The sequence below is a fragment of the Tachypleus tridentatus genome, chromosome 6, assembly GCF_004210375.1.
Source record: "Tachypleus tridentatus isolate NWPU-2018 chromosome 6, ASM421037v1, whole genome shotgun sequence".
Classification (NCBI taxonomy): Eukaryota; Metazoa; Arthropoda; class Merostomata; order Xiphosura; family Limulidae; genus Tachypleus; species Tachypleus tridentatus.
The window spans coordinates 96708662-96722737 of NC_134830.1; the positions used below are offsets into that span (position 1 = coordinate 96708662).

Sequence of the window (14076 nt, forward strand, 5' to 3'; positions counted from 1 at the left end):
TAGGATAATGATAATGGTAATTTTTCTGTTTTTTTTTAAAAAGAATATGACTGGCAGTACTTTCATTGGTCTGTTTTAAGACATTTGTCAGTTATGCTACTGATTTAGATGAGTCCAAAATATTGTACAGCAATATTTCCAAATTCTGCAGTGGTAATGAGGTGCTGGCAGGAAGTGGTACTGAAGATTATGATAATATAATGAGTTTAACAGTGAAAAGTGTAAAGTTATGAGAATGTGAAAGGAATTGCAGTGCATTGGGAGCATTTTAACAGTGTTTTAATGACTTTGTAACTTGGATTTTAGTCTGCACTTTTAAAATCTACTTTATGTATGTATTGCTGAAACTTAAAATCATTATAAAGAAGTTTTATAATAAAAAAAAAAAAAGTTAATAACCTCATTTCAGCATTAGACACTTGGAAGCAATAGTAACTGATGGGTTAGTAAATTATTATTAAATTGTATTATATATAAAATGCTACAGAGATAGAAAATAGTCCAGAAAGAAAATAGTTTGCTTATGGAAACTCTGGTTCTAAGTGCTTACTAAAAATTTCTTGGAATGTTCTCTAGATATATATAAAAAACAAAAGAGAAACAAAGGTGATTAATTTAAACATGTGCCACGTATTACTGTTAACCCTTAAACAGCAGGGATGTCGTAGGTAGCAGCTCACCACAGACGTAAAACATTTCTTAAACATAACCTTTAGCACTTTTATTATGAATTTTGAACAAAATATGAAAGAAAACACAAATAGCATAATAAAGACTAATGTTTGCAAGTTCAAATGTTTTTTAGGGTATAAAAACCACAAAAACATTCTCCAAAACAGTGTTAGCTACTCAACATTCTTTACACCAGGTAGTCACCATCTTTTGCTTCTTTTCTTTTCTTGCTGTATGCTTATATACATGTTATTGTCTTTGTCTACTTTTTCTAGCTTCTGAGGATAGAAAGCTTTATAAATATTGCAGAGAAAATGCTTCTATTCCAACAAGTCTATCGGGAACAGTAAGGCTATGTCTTCCTGGGAAAGATCTTTGTCACCTTTCCATTAATTGGTAAACTACATTGTGACTAAAATGCCTCACTGACTTCTTGCCAGTTTTTACAAGATGTATTTTATAAAAATTCAAAATTGAGATATCAGTTAGGTGAAAAAAGAACTTCTTGTACTACACACATTTACAAAAGCAATCAGTTTGTCCAATTTGCATGTCACTTTTGGTAACTAGCCTCATGGTGATGGTGTAATCTAAAACCATATTGCGTTTGGTTATTGGTTGTTTAGTTTTGTTATCTTTTATACTGTATTTCATTTCACCTTTATATACTGTACTAAGCAAAGTAATAGGATGTTTGACTTTCCATTGAAGTGCTAAAATATTTCCTTGCTTCTTAGTCAAAGTTGGGGCAGTTAGTTCAACATTGTGTATATACTCATGGATATTTTTGTACTGTCATCTGGCAACAAATGAGGTTTTAGGAGGTCTAAAGTGTTTTTTTTTTTTTTTTTTTTACTTTTAGTTAACTGTATTCTTGGTAGCTTCTAATACGTGATTCAAGATGTACTTTGTGTAAAGAAAAATCTTTAACCAACACAGTTAGAAGAGAAAGGTTGAATTCAGCATGAGATCATTTATTGTCTAGCTGCAAATAAATGATGGGAAAGACGAGTAATATGACAAAGTATTTATTATATAGTAGTTTGTTAAAAAATTGTGGATACTCCTTCATAAATATAAATTTTGCAAAACTAACCCAACAGCTACAATTGCTTCACTCCAAGACATGGAGGAAAAGTACTGCCATTATTGTACAAGTTTTTGGACAAGATTTCTTGGTTAAAAGTATTGACACTTGTAAATACTCCTGTACCTTTTGAAAAATTTCAAAAATTTGTTTTTTTATTTATAAGTACAATAAACATTCAGTTATCGTAATAAAATATCTGGTCTAATGCATTTTTAAGCCTGTGTTATATAATGGTCCAGGAACTTTGAACTTTCTGCACCAAACTATATACTCACTATCTGACTGGTTGTGAATTTTAATGGCTACAGAATTTGATAAAAATATTTTATATTCCTTAGTAAAATACTTTTAAAGGTAAAAACTTGTAAAAATAATTTATGTAATTAAGATCTAGTTGATCAGATCTTTGGTGTTCTGAAATTTACAAGTTCCTATATCAGAAAACATATTAATTTTTTGGCTATTTCCTTAGTGCTAATTTTTTGTTACATGTTATAATATTTGTTCATTATTAGTTTTCCACTATTAAACAAGAGAATGTGTTTGTGTTACTGTATGAGTGCAACTTTAAATTACTTATAAATATATTGAATAAGTTATATGGAACAACTTTTGGACCAACTAACTGTGATGTAGTTGTTGGTTTTAATTTTTTCATATGCCTGTTTCAATGCTGTGTTGGTTTCTTAAACTGCATGTACTGCACATACATATATTGATTAGTGTCTATTTATTGGGCAAGTGCATCCTTGTGTCCACATGTTTATTTAATCATTTACAAGTGACACCTTTTAAAATACCAGTGTTAATTTGTTTATCAGTTCATGATTTATAATGAAATAAAAAATTGGTTAATATGCTTTATATTGTGGTTTTACCCATTACACCTGTGACTGTTGACATGAAATAAATTTGGTTTTATGGCAACAACATTGTATGGGTCTGAAAATGTTTTATTCTAGTCCACATTATTTAAACAAGTTGTGGCAGTAAATAGTGTATAAAGTGTTAAAGCTAACATAAGTGGACAATGTTTATCTTTATAAGACATAACGTTGACTTCCTTTTATAAAATATGTAGAATTGTTTGAAAAAGGACCTACTGTCTACTTTTGCCAAGAGACTTTGCTTTCTGTATGTGAAGTTGCTATTCACACCTCCATAAGTTACAAAAGCAAGAATTCTTGTGTATAGAAAGTAAACTGTCATAGTAATTACTTAAAGAAAAGGAAAAAACAATCATGGAAGCTATTAAGTTAGTTTGTTGCCTTTCCTGCAGCATATAAACAGTACAAAACCATTAGCAAGGTACATTATTTGTGACAAATCACAAAGAACTGAATACAACTTAAAACCTTTATTGTCCATTTAAGGAAGGAAGGGAACACTGTTGAAAATAGATTAAAATAAAGAAAATATACCTTTCAGATTTTTGTTTGTTATTAGTTTCATGAGTTGGAAATTAAAAAAAAGAAAGAATTGCAGGAAGTCGAGTTTTATAATTTTTCACAGTATTAAATTGAAATATTCATTTTCAAAATGTGATCCAAAATTAACAAAATTGTGAGTATTTCCAGTTCATTGATAAGTTCACAATATCTGCACAGGTGGGAAATTTAACATTTTGTATAATGTAAGTTATAATTAAGATATTGGTAAAAAATTATGACCAGTAGTCTGGATTATTTTTAATTACAGTAGTCAAAGCAAAATAAAAGTTAAATGAGAAGAACATTGGAAATTTTTGCTTTTAGGTTATAGTTTTAATTTGCAGATAATTTGAGGTCAACAGAGAATTTTTCCAGACATGTTATTTTGTTTAATTGGTACTGGGTTTGAAAAAGATTAAATGTTCTGACTTTTTATGAATATTAGAAAAAAACAACAAAAAACACTACTAGTTTAAAGTGACTTCTAAAATATCATTTTACAAAGTAGCAACAGCAGGAAATGCAAGTATTGTGTTATATTAGTGTAATTTAGATATTGATAGTCTTAATTTTGGTATATCAACATAAACTAAATGACATTTTTATTATACATGAAACTTTTCTAAAAATGTAGTATGCATTGTAGCCTTCATGTGTCACAGTTAATTGAGATATTTAATGAAGGTTTCCTGCATTTTCTGAAATATTTGTGTACAATATCATATTTTTGGGTAAGTCCAAAAAATTTACCTGTTAAGGATGACATTCCAAAAATTAGACAAATTGGGAACTAAGGTTCTGTCTCATCCATCTTATTCCTCAGACCTTTCCTCTACAGATTTTTTTTTTTTTTTTTTTTTTTTAAGAACGCTTTCACAACTTTTTGAACAATAAACACCTTCAAAACAAGACAGCTGCAGAAGAAGCTTTCAGGGAGTTCATTGACCATACAGACTCTGATTTCTACAGCAGGGGCATAAACAGCATTGTTACATGTTGGCAAAAGTGTGTTGAAATAAATGATACTTACATGTAAAGCATGTTTTACAACATTGGTTTATACGTTTTCAAACTTCACAGTTCAAAATCATTTATTTTTGGACAACTTAATATTACCCATTTGATTAAAGGTGGTTGTGTATTCCTTAAGTTATTCTTTAGTGCACTTTGTGTGTGTGTGTGTGTGTACGTCTCTCTATCTCTGTGTATATATATATGAACTTATTTATGAATATTGTACATTGTGCAGTAGTTTTCCTCTAAAAAATTTTCAAGCAGAAGTCGGTGTACGTATAATTCATTATTTTGTTACATAACTCTGCAGGAAAATCTGAAGGTACCAGTGACTCGCACATCTCTAACTATATTCCTTTAAAGAACAAGAAAAATAAGGTAAGTGAAGTTTTATTGTTTGAGTATGTAATTTAATTAGTTTGGTGAGAAATTATTATATTTTCAACTGAAAAATGTGTTTTTATGCCTTGTAAATTTTAAAAGGTGAAATTGTTGTATATAAAAAATATTACTACAACTATAAAGCTGAAATATTTCTTTTAAGTTTTCAAATTTCATGTTTCTGTTAAGCTTTTGTATGTTATTTGAGAAACTGTTGCATCTTCCAGATGAAGTCATTCTTATTTGTTGATTAGTACCTTATTAGGTACATTCTGAAGGTTGCACTAATAACTTAAAATATTAATTTGCCATTCATAAAATGATAAATCATGAAGCATGGTAGTGTTTGGAATGTAGAGATTGGCCAAGAAATAAATGACTGACACATTCAATCTCTTACTCTATGATGCTTACAAAATAACTGCTAACATTCAGTAATATATATATATATATATATTAATTGAATTATAAAAATAAAACAGATGTTCACTTATCAGCCTACTTCAAGAAGTGTTTGCCCAATAAACTGAGGGTATACATTAGACTGTAGTGGATGGTGACACTAATTATGCCTCCATTGCTTTAAAACATTTTTGAGATAAGAATTGTGCTCCTGCACAAAAGGCAGTCCATTTATGTGTACCTTACCATTATAACTTCTTTCAGTTGAGATATGTTTATGATGATTCCATTTTTACAAATTTTGTTTTCAGGAAATATATTACAATTATTAATTCCTCACCAGGTGTCAAGTATTTTGAAAAACTAGTTGAGTAATATGTCAGTTCACTGAAGTTTTTAATAATAATAAATGATTGGGAAGAAAGAAGTCTTGTTGTGCTCTGTTTAGAACTTAAACTAAATAGAACAATTTTCTGAAAGGAAAAAAAAAATGTATTTATACATACAAAGGCAACTACGCCCAGCATGGACAAGCGTGTTAAGGCATTCTACTCATAATCCGAGGGTTGCGGGTTCAAATCCTGGTCGCACCAAACATGCTTGCCCTTTCAGCTGTTGGGGCATTATAATGTCACAGTCAATCCCACTATTCGTTGGTAAAAGAGTTGGCAGTGGGTGGTGATGACTACCTGCCTTCCCTCTAGTCTTACACTGCTAAATTTGGAATGGCTAGTGCAGATAGCCCTCAAGTAGTTTTGCGCGAAAATAAAAAAAAAAAAAACTGCACAAAAGCAACTACAATAGCAATGTACTTGAATATAATGTGCATCAACAGTTTATTTCAATTTTATTATGAGCAAAGATATCAGATGAATACATTGATCCTTTGTTGTGTTGTGACTTAAACTGAGTAAACCATGTGATTTGTTAGAAAATTTATTAATAACAGATAGTTGTCAGTACTTTTTATTTTTATTTTATAGAGTAATAAATTTGAAGACATGAGTGATTGGCCTACACTAGGTGAAGTTCATTTGAATGAAGTAAGTAGAACTTGTAATAAGTTGAACTTATGTTAATTAGTGAAAAAATGCAGTAAATGGAATGAAATTTGATAATTTATTTAAGAATAGTTCGTGGTATAAGGCTTCATTTTCATCTTGTAACTTAACTGAATTAGGATAAATAACCCTAGGTTAAGGCTTATCCTATGCCTTTAAGAATATGAACCTGAGTATAGACTTAATATCAGACATAAAGTCAGCTAAAGATAAGAGTGAAGATACGAACCTCCTAATGACTTGCATAACTAGTCTGTTACGTAATAATAATAATAATAAGTGACAACTCATCCTTTCTCAATTGTTTACCTGAAAAAATAGAGAAATTGAAGTTGTACAGAGATATTGTAATCACATAGAGAGAATAAACTAAATCATACCTAAGATGAAATCATTCTTGCTCTCTCTCTCTTTCTCTCTCTCTCTCTCTCTCTGACTTTGTGATGAAATATGTGAGGGGTACCAAGTGTACAGGGTTTGAATTTTGTACTGGCAGGCTATTAAAAAAATGTCATTTTGCATTTCTCGCCTGTTTGAATATTGAAACAATTATAATTGATAATCTAACTTGAGTAGTATGCAAAACCTTGTATGTGCAAGGTATGATATTTGAAAACCATTTGTAAATTTCAATTCCTAAATAATGATAAATGTTTTAGCCCAATTAAAGTTTTTTTTCTTCTGTTTAGAGCAGCATGTTTTTCTTAATGTTTTAACAAAAGGAAAGTAAAACAACATAGATAATTGTAGTATGCATATACTAAAAATTGTACTTTTCCATTGTAGGTATATATGTATGTGTACAATTTAAACATTTTTCAAACATCTGGTTGTGGAACATCCTAAATCTAGTATCTAGTAGAGGTCCATGATAAATTCAACCTAAGTTGTTACTTTGTAATTTGACTGTTTGAGGAACTGTGCTATTATTTTCTGAATATGTGCACTATGTCCTCCATAACCTTATGTTTAGCAGTAGTGGGATATAACTTGTACCTTTTGCAGTGATTGGAGATTTTTCTTACCATTTAAGTGATTTGTCAACTACAAGGAAAATGTGTTTTTAGATATTCATTTTTAGGGCTTTTGAGGGTGATGCAGGTTGAACTTAAAGTAATGTTTTTGTCAGAGAGCCAAAATTTTCTATGAACATTCCATCTTTGTAACATTCAGTATCTAGATCATAAAAGTTATTGTTGGGTATCATTAGTTCAGGTAGACTCATTTTAGTCACTGTTATTTTGTTTGACTGTTTGCTTTTATGCATTAATAAATTATTTTTGGTTATTATCGCCATGTCTAGGCTTTTATTTCTCCTGTCACAAATCATTTTGTTAATTTTTTTTTTAACAGATTAGATTCTCATATCTTTCGTTTTTGTGGGGATTAGGTAATTTTGTGGTGTCATAATCTTGGATAACCACACATTATCCCATATCTCTTTAGATTTGCTACAGAATAAAGGCTGTTGAAACTTTCTTTTTTTCAAAGGCTGAAAATTATTGTTTTGATGTTGATAAAATATATGAACTAGAATTATAAAATAAAAAATGATGCAAAGATAACTTTTTATATTAGAAGTTATAAAATGACAACAAGCATTTGCCAATGGATGAAAAATGAAGTTTATTTTACCCTTTACATAAAATGAGAATATCAACATCAAGAAATTATTATTATGTAAAAGATATGTGGCCAAAATGTTGATTTTAAATGACTAGGAATCTTAATAAGAGTAGGGTTACTAAAACACTTGAACAGAAGTCTTTATTAAAAATACTACTTCATGCATTGTTTTCTGTAGTTCTATCAGGCTGTTGCATATGAATCATCAAATGTTTAAAGGAAAATATGAAACAAATACATCTTTTCATTTAATTTTTTTAATAAGCTTCTTTAGACTCAATACACTTCTGCCAACTAGTTGTAATTTTATAAATGTCATCTTTAAAGAATTGACATCCTTTGATGTAATGAAGTTTTTTATTTTCACTTAACCTTTGGTTTGCAAATGTTTTTCCTTTAAAAATGTCTAAGAGTTTAAAAAAAAGAGATGATCTGTAGGTGAAAGACGTGGTGAATATGGTTGATAAGGTAAAATTTCATGCTGAAGTCCATTTACTTTTTGGAAAATAATGCATGGGAAGTGATGTCAAGCATTGTCATGAAGAAGTAGAAGTTCACTGTGATTGCTTATTGCTTGATGTTTTCATGACAACTTTTGAAACCATAATTTCAAACAACTGTATTTCTCTGCTGTGATTATTTTACCTGGATGTAAGAATTAATAATGGATCACACCTGCTGATGACCACCAAACACTGATCACAAGCTTCTTCTGGTGAATACCTGGTTTTTGTGCTTTTTCATACTTAACCATTGTTGGGATTATTTGTCATTGTAAAGAATCCATTTTTCATCATAGGTTACAATTTTATGGAGAAATGGATAATCTGTGTTGCGAGTAAGGGGTCTTGTCTTGTTTTATTGGTTTTTTTATTCACCTAAACAGTTGCTTGAACATACCAGGAAACTATTCACAAATGAAGATTAAGTTTGTCTGCAAATTCTCTAATGGCTTGGCTGGTATCTGTTTCATCCAAGACCTTCAATTCTACCTCATTAATAGCTGTCTGAGGGCAGTCCTGAAGTTCATTTTTAAGTGTTTGTGTCACCAGAGTGAAATCTCCTAAACTAGTACTGTGCTGAGTGCTCATTCGCTGTGACATCGCCAAATGCATATTGTGACCAAACTTGAACACACACAAAAAATTACACAATTATCAGTTTTATCTGTTGTAAGAAAAATAAATATAAATATGATTTATAAGTTTTTCAAATAAGAAAATAAAGTGACCTTGAAATAAACTGGATAATATACTGTATTATTTTGACAAATTTATGATATTTCTCTTACAGCCATTAAAACTCGTTTCAAATTCACACACAAAAATCTGACATTTCATATGAAATAGCCTGATAATATTCAACAAGATCCAGTTTTTAACCACATTTTAGGTACTAACCAAGAGCATTTATAACAGGGAAAGAAGTTGTTGTTAAGCTTACTCGTAATGTTAGGGTTACTAATGTTCAAGTTAGATTAGTCTTTTGTAACTAATAATAAATTTAAAATTTTTAATGAGTTCAAGACACTGTGTGTTTCTGAAAGATAATTTATATTTCACATTAACCCTATTGCTATAAGTATCTTTTTCCACATCTCACAATTTTCTGCTGAGTTGCATTAAAAAGTTAATTAAACAACTTTCTTTTCATGGCATACTAATAAATGTAGCAGAAGAATGTATCTTATAATCTGAATTGTGGTATGTAAGTTTTAAGTTTTTAATTTATAAGGCCTTAATTTTAAAAAAAGCAAATTTCTCATAGTATGAGAATTGACATTTGCTCTCTAGGCATCTCCTCTTCCATAATTTATTTAACCACCCTTCCAAAAATACAAGTGTTAATATGAATTATTGTTTATAATGTTTTTGTCACTCATTAAAAGCATAATTTTTATTGCCTTCAATCTTACTTTGGTACAGACCCACAAAATATAAAATCTGACCTTATTTTGCCACAGGCACCTGTTATATCCTCTCTCTAAGAAATTTCCAGTAGCTTTCTGATATTTAATACTTTATTTATAACAAGTAGAAAACCAAACTCTCAATTTATCGATTGATATATTATGTTTCTACACAGAGGTTTCTCTCTTTTTGCTTCCTGTTCAAACTATTTCCACAGGAAACACATCACATATTTAACTGAGCATTTTATGTTGCATAGTTAGAAAGCCAGAAAAATTATATGACTTATGGAACATTGCTTTTGGTGTGTTTTGTGTTTTTTGATGCATTATGTAATTAAATAAAAGATTTAGTGCAGCAGTATCTTTAGTTAAAAAAAAAGTAGGTTATGTTTCATTAATATTTTATAGCAAAAAGCAACAACAGGGTAAGTACTATATTTCTTGTTTTTGTGTGTATTCTTTGTTTATTATCATAAAAGTAACTGAAGTATACAAAATAGAAACTTTTTAGGTTGGATACGATAAAATCTTACTATAATGGATATAGTGTGTACAACAGTATCTGTATGTAACCATAATCTGTACACCATTTATTGAATTTTACCACACACAAAAAAATATACTTTGGGTATTCAGTGTATTACACTGGGTATAATATTACACTTTGGGTATTACATTATTTGAAAAATAACTGTGGTATGTGCAAATATCACTTTGTAATAAAACAGTTTTAAATAAAAGTGCACTCTTCATAATATGTACACAACTTTCACTAGGACTGTATGTGAGGGTTAAATGTAGGAATGAGAAACTGCAGTTCTTACAAAACTTATATTTTTGGTAAACATACCACTTTTAATACATAAAAACAGTAGTTTTTTTCAATACAATTTTAAACTCTTTACATTGATTCATTTTTATGCAGAGAGTTGTGTATGATTTAAAAGCAAAATCCAAACACTTCTCCCTGGTGGTACTTCCATGAAAAATACTCATGAGCAACATGTTTGCATTACATAGTTTGGTAAGGTAATATAAACTGTTTGATTCCTAGTGATTTATACACTGTATGGTGAGAATGTCAGTTAAACATGGTTCAAATAGTAATAAAGCATTAAAATTTAAACAGATGTATATTGTTACTGAGTTTAAAGCTATTTGGAAAAACAGACGTAGTTTCGTATTAGTTTGAAGTCATTCTGGAAAGAATAAAAGAATAACTTGGATTTATTTTGAAGTTTTTGGGGGCAATTATGAGGTTCATTAATTTGACTGAATGGGTATAGAGTTAAGATAGAGGAAATAATGGATAAAGTATAAAGTTTACTGAAAAAAATGTTTGAATTTATTTAGGATGTTTTAGAGATTTAAATAAGTGAAATTTGTGATTTTTCAAATGAAGAAAGGTATTTTTAGTCTTAACATAGAAATCTCTTTAACTCCATATATTTATGGAAATTTTGTTAGTAAATATATTCATTAATATTTCTGTTTTTAAAGTATTGAAACTCTAAAGGTCACTTTAAGGAAATGTTTAGGTTGAATTGATCAAGCCTGCAGCAAAAGAGTTAAGTAATATAGTAAATTATTAAGTTGTATACATCTCTCATATCTTAATTTTTTATTGCATTTTAAGTAAATTAATACGTAGTTTTTACAGAATTGAAGGGAATAGGATGTTTACAAAAAATTTAGCATGTGTTGTAATTGCAGCAGATAATATTTGTTTCAAATTTTAAAGAAATCAAAGTACTGTTTATATTAGTGTATGTCAAATACTATTATGCTACCATTTGTATATGTGCACAGGATTGACCTAGTGGTATAAAAGATTACAATGATAAGAGATGACTGAGGTAAACATGTTTAGTTGTAATTGCCACATGTTATATATTTTTGGGTTAGCACTCTTAAGCTTTAGTCTGATGTTGAGTGCTAGATCAAAATGTAATCATCCACAAATAAATACAGATGAAACTTTGTTACATGTTCTTAATTTCTTTATCTTTGCTGCTTATGCAGTTAACAATACTTTTGTATAATTTTAAGTTAAGAACATTTGATAGAATGTTAGTATATGTTTAATAAATAAAGTATGGATGTTATTCGTGTTTTATTGAATTGTTAATGTTGTTTTTGTCTTTTAGTCAAGTTTTAATTAAAAAAAAGTGAAAGAACTGGCACTTTAGAAATTTAAAACACAATTAATGTTGAGGAAAACAAATAAGTAAGTGAAAAAGCTTATGAAAACTATTTTTATGGTAGAAAAATGTACTGACTACCAGTGAGAATTGGTTTCAGCCAGCATTTGGTTATTTCTTCAGTAATCTACCCTCTGTTGACATATACTGCACTTGCATACAATCTACTTTGATAAATAGTTATTATGCATTCATTATTGTCTTTTTCTCCTTCTTCGACATGAAAGTATACAAGTATTATTATTTTAAGAATTTAAAATTGTAATGTTAATTATGAGATGATACAGACTTAAACTTTCTGAATTAGGGACTGAAAAGGCAAATGAATCAAGATGATCAGATGAGCCAGACTCTGCAAGACAATGTATCAGACTCGGTTGGATCTTTGGTTTCATCCTCTCTTTCTAGTAGAAAGAATGGACCAGTGACACAAAATTCACAAGATGATGATGATTCTGCTAAAGAAAATCATGAAGGTTCTGCTCCAGGAACTGATTCTGCCAGTAACACACCAAAAGCCAATAAGCGGAAAAGTAAGTTTTATTGTTTTTGTGATTGTCCTTCATATTTAACCATGGTTCTGTACATTAAAAACTTAGTATTGTTTATGTATGCAAGTTGTCAGTTTTCTGGGTGAGCCATCATAATTTTGTGATAAGTACACAATTTGATAATTTTCAGAAGTTTTAAAATAATGTTTTTATTCAGGTGGATACAAGCAAAAGTGGGTACCTCTAGATATAGACCCTGGAAAACAAGATCGAAGAAAGTCGGGAAAAACTGCCCATCAAAAATCTCCTCGTTATCGAAAAGGAGATGAGATGAGCAATAACAGGGATGAGAAAAGTAGAGAAAAATTGGCATCTTCTAAAGAAACATTTTTAGGAAAAGGTATTGCAACTGTAGTAGTATGAAAACGGGAATGTTAACACTGACTTAAAGCTAGAATAGATAATGTGTTTACTGTAATTTGGATAAACTTGTACTGTGCATTGATGTAGTATTTGATAAGTTAATCACTAATGAACTTTGTGTTATGGAAATAGTACAATACAAACGTGACATAAAAACCTGAATAGTTTCTGGTATTGAATTGTTACCATTTTGATGGTGGATTATAATATTAGTGTTAACAGTTCTTTGAAGCATCTAATATGTATTTAATTTCATAAAACAGGTCAAAAAATGCTTCTAGTTGTATCTTATTTTTTTAAGCAAATAATTAATAAAACTTATCATTGGTGAAAATTTATAAAGTTAAATGAGACTTCACTGATAGTTAGGATTAAAGACCCACCAGTGGCTCAGCAGTAGTCTGAAAATTTATGATTCTTATAAACTATGTTTTGATATGCATGGTGGATACAGCACAGATAGCTTATTGTGTAGCTTTGCACTTAACTACAATGAACAGAATTAAAACGTTTTTGGAATCCTTTTACAAAATGAAAGTATTTTGAGTAATCTACAACATAATTTTGTCCAAATATTAGTCTTTTGAGTCATTTTGAACATCTGTCTGCATCTGAGTGAAAGTTCTCTCTTCCCCATTTTTGTTTCATTTGATATTTTTGCAACATACCTGAAATTCAAAAGGAGTACATGACCTTCTATATCTTAGTTTCTTGGCTTTTTTAGAATTACATTTCAAATTTTAATTAAACTACTTTATTATCAAAGTACTAATAAACTTTGCATAAGAAGAGTTTGTAGCTCAACTTTTTGAGAATAGTTTTAACTTTTCAATTTCAAAAGGAAAGAGAATGCCAGATAAATTGAGTTTAAAGACATTTCATTCTTGTATGTGATATGTCTTCTATTAAAAAATTGCATATCTCAAAACTGAATTTTGTGGATATCTAAGATAGTGTGAAAAAGTTGTCTTGTCAGAATACATTGTCAAATACAAATAGGCTAGGATAAGTGACAAATTTCTTGTTTATATATATTTTTTATTTATTATGTATTTTAACAAAAGTAAGTAAAACGTGAAAACTTAGATTTCATAAGAAAACTTAAATCAATTTATCATAACTCCTTTGTTAGCTCATGTAAAGTGTGGTTTAACTGTTATGTAATGTATCTTAATACTTTGTTTACCCTAAGCTGTTTGCTTTCCTGTCAGGTAATGTATTGGTTGTTATGCTACTAAAAGTGGTTCAAAGTACGGTGATAAAGGAATAAAAGTAGAAGGAAGCAGATGTTAAAATTACAAAACTAAAAGCCTCAACTTTCTAGCTTTTTTATGTTGCAATTCTATAAAAAGAAAAACCCTTATAGCATGTTT

At 29.4% G+C, this 14076-nt stretch overlaps 1 protein-coding gene across 5 annotated transcripts in view; it reads left to right on the plus strand.

Annotated features, from left to right (window-relative positions):
• Window positions 1–14076, plus strand: part of larp (La related protein) — a 93037-nt gene that overhangs the window by 4535 nt on the left and 74426 nt on the right. For all 5 annotated transcript variants that reach the window (XM_076506421.1, XM_076506420.1, XM_076506419.1 and 2 more), the window contains 4 exons: window positions 4517–4584; window positions 5973–6032; window positions 12097–12322; window positions 12498–12680. In XM_076506421.1, the coding sequence (XP_076362536.1) occupies window positions 4517–4584; window positions 5973–6032; window positions 12097–12322; window positions 12498–12680 (537 nt within the window). The remainder of the gene's footprint in view (window positions 1–4516; window positions 4585–5972; window positions 6033–12096; window positions 12323–12497; window positions 12681–14076) is intronic.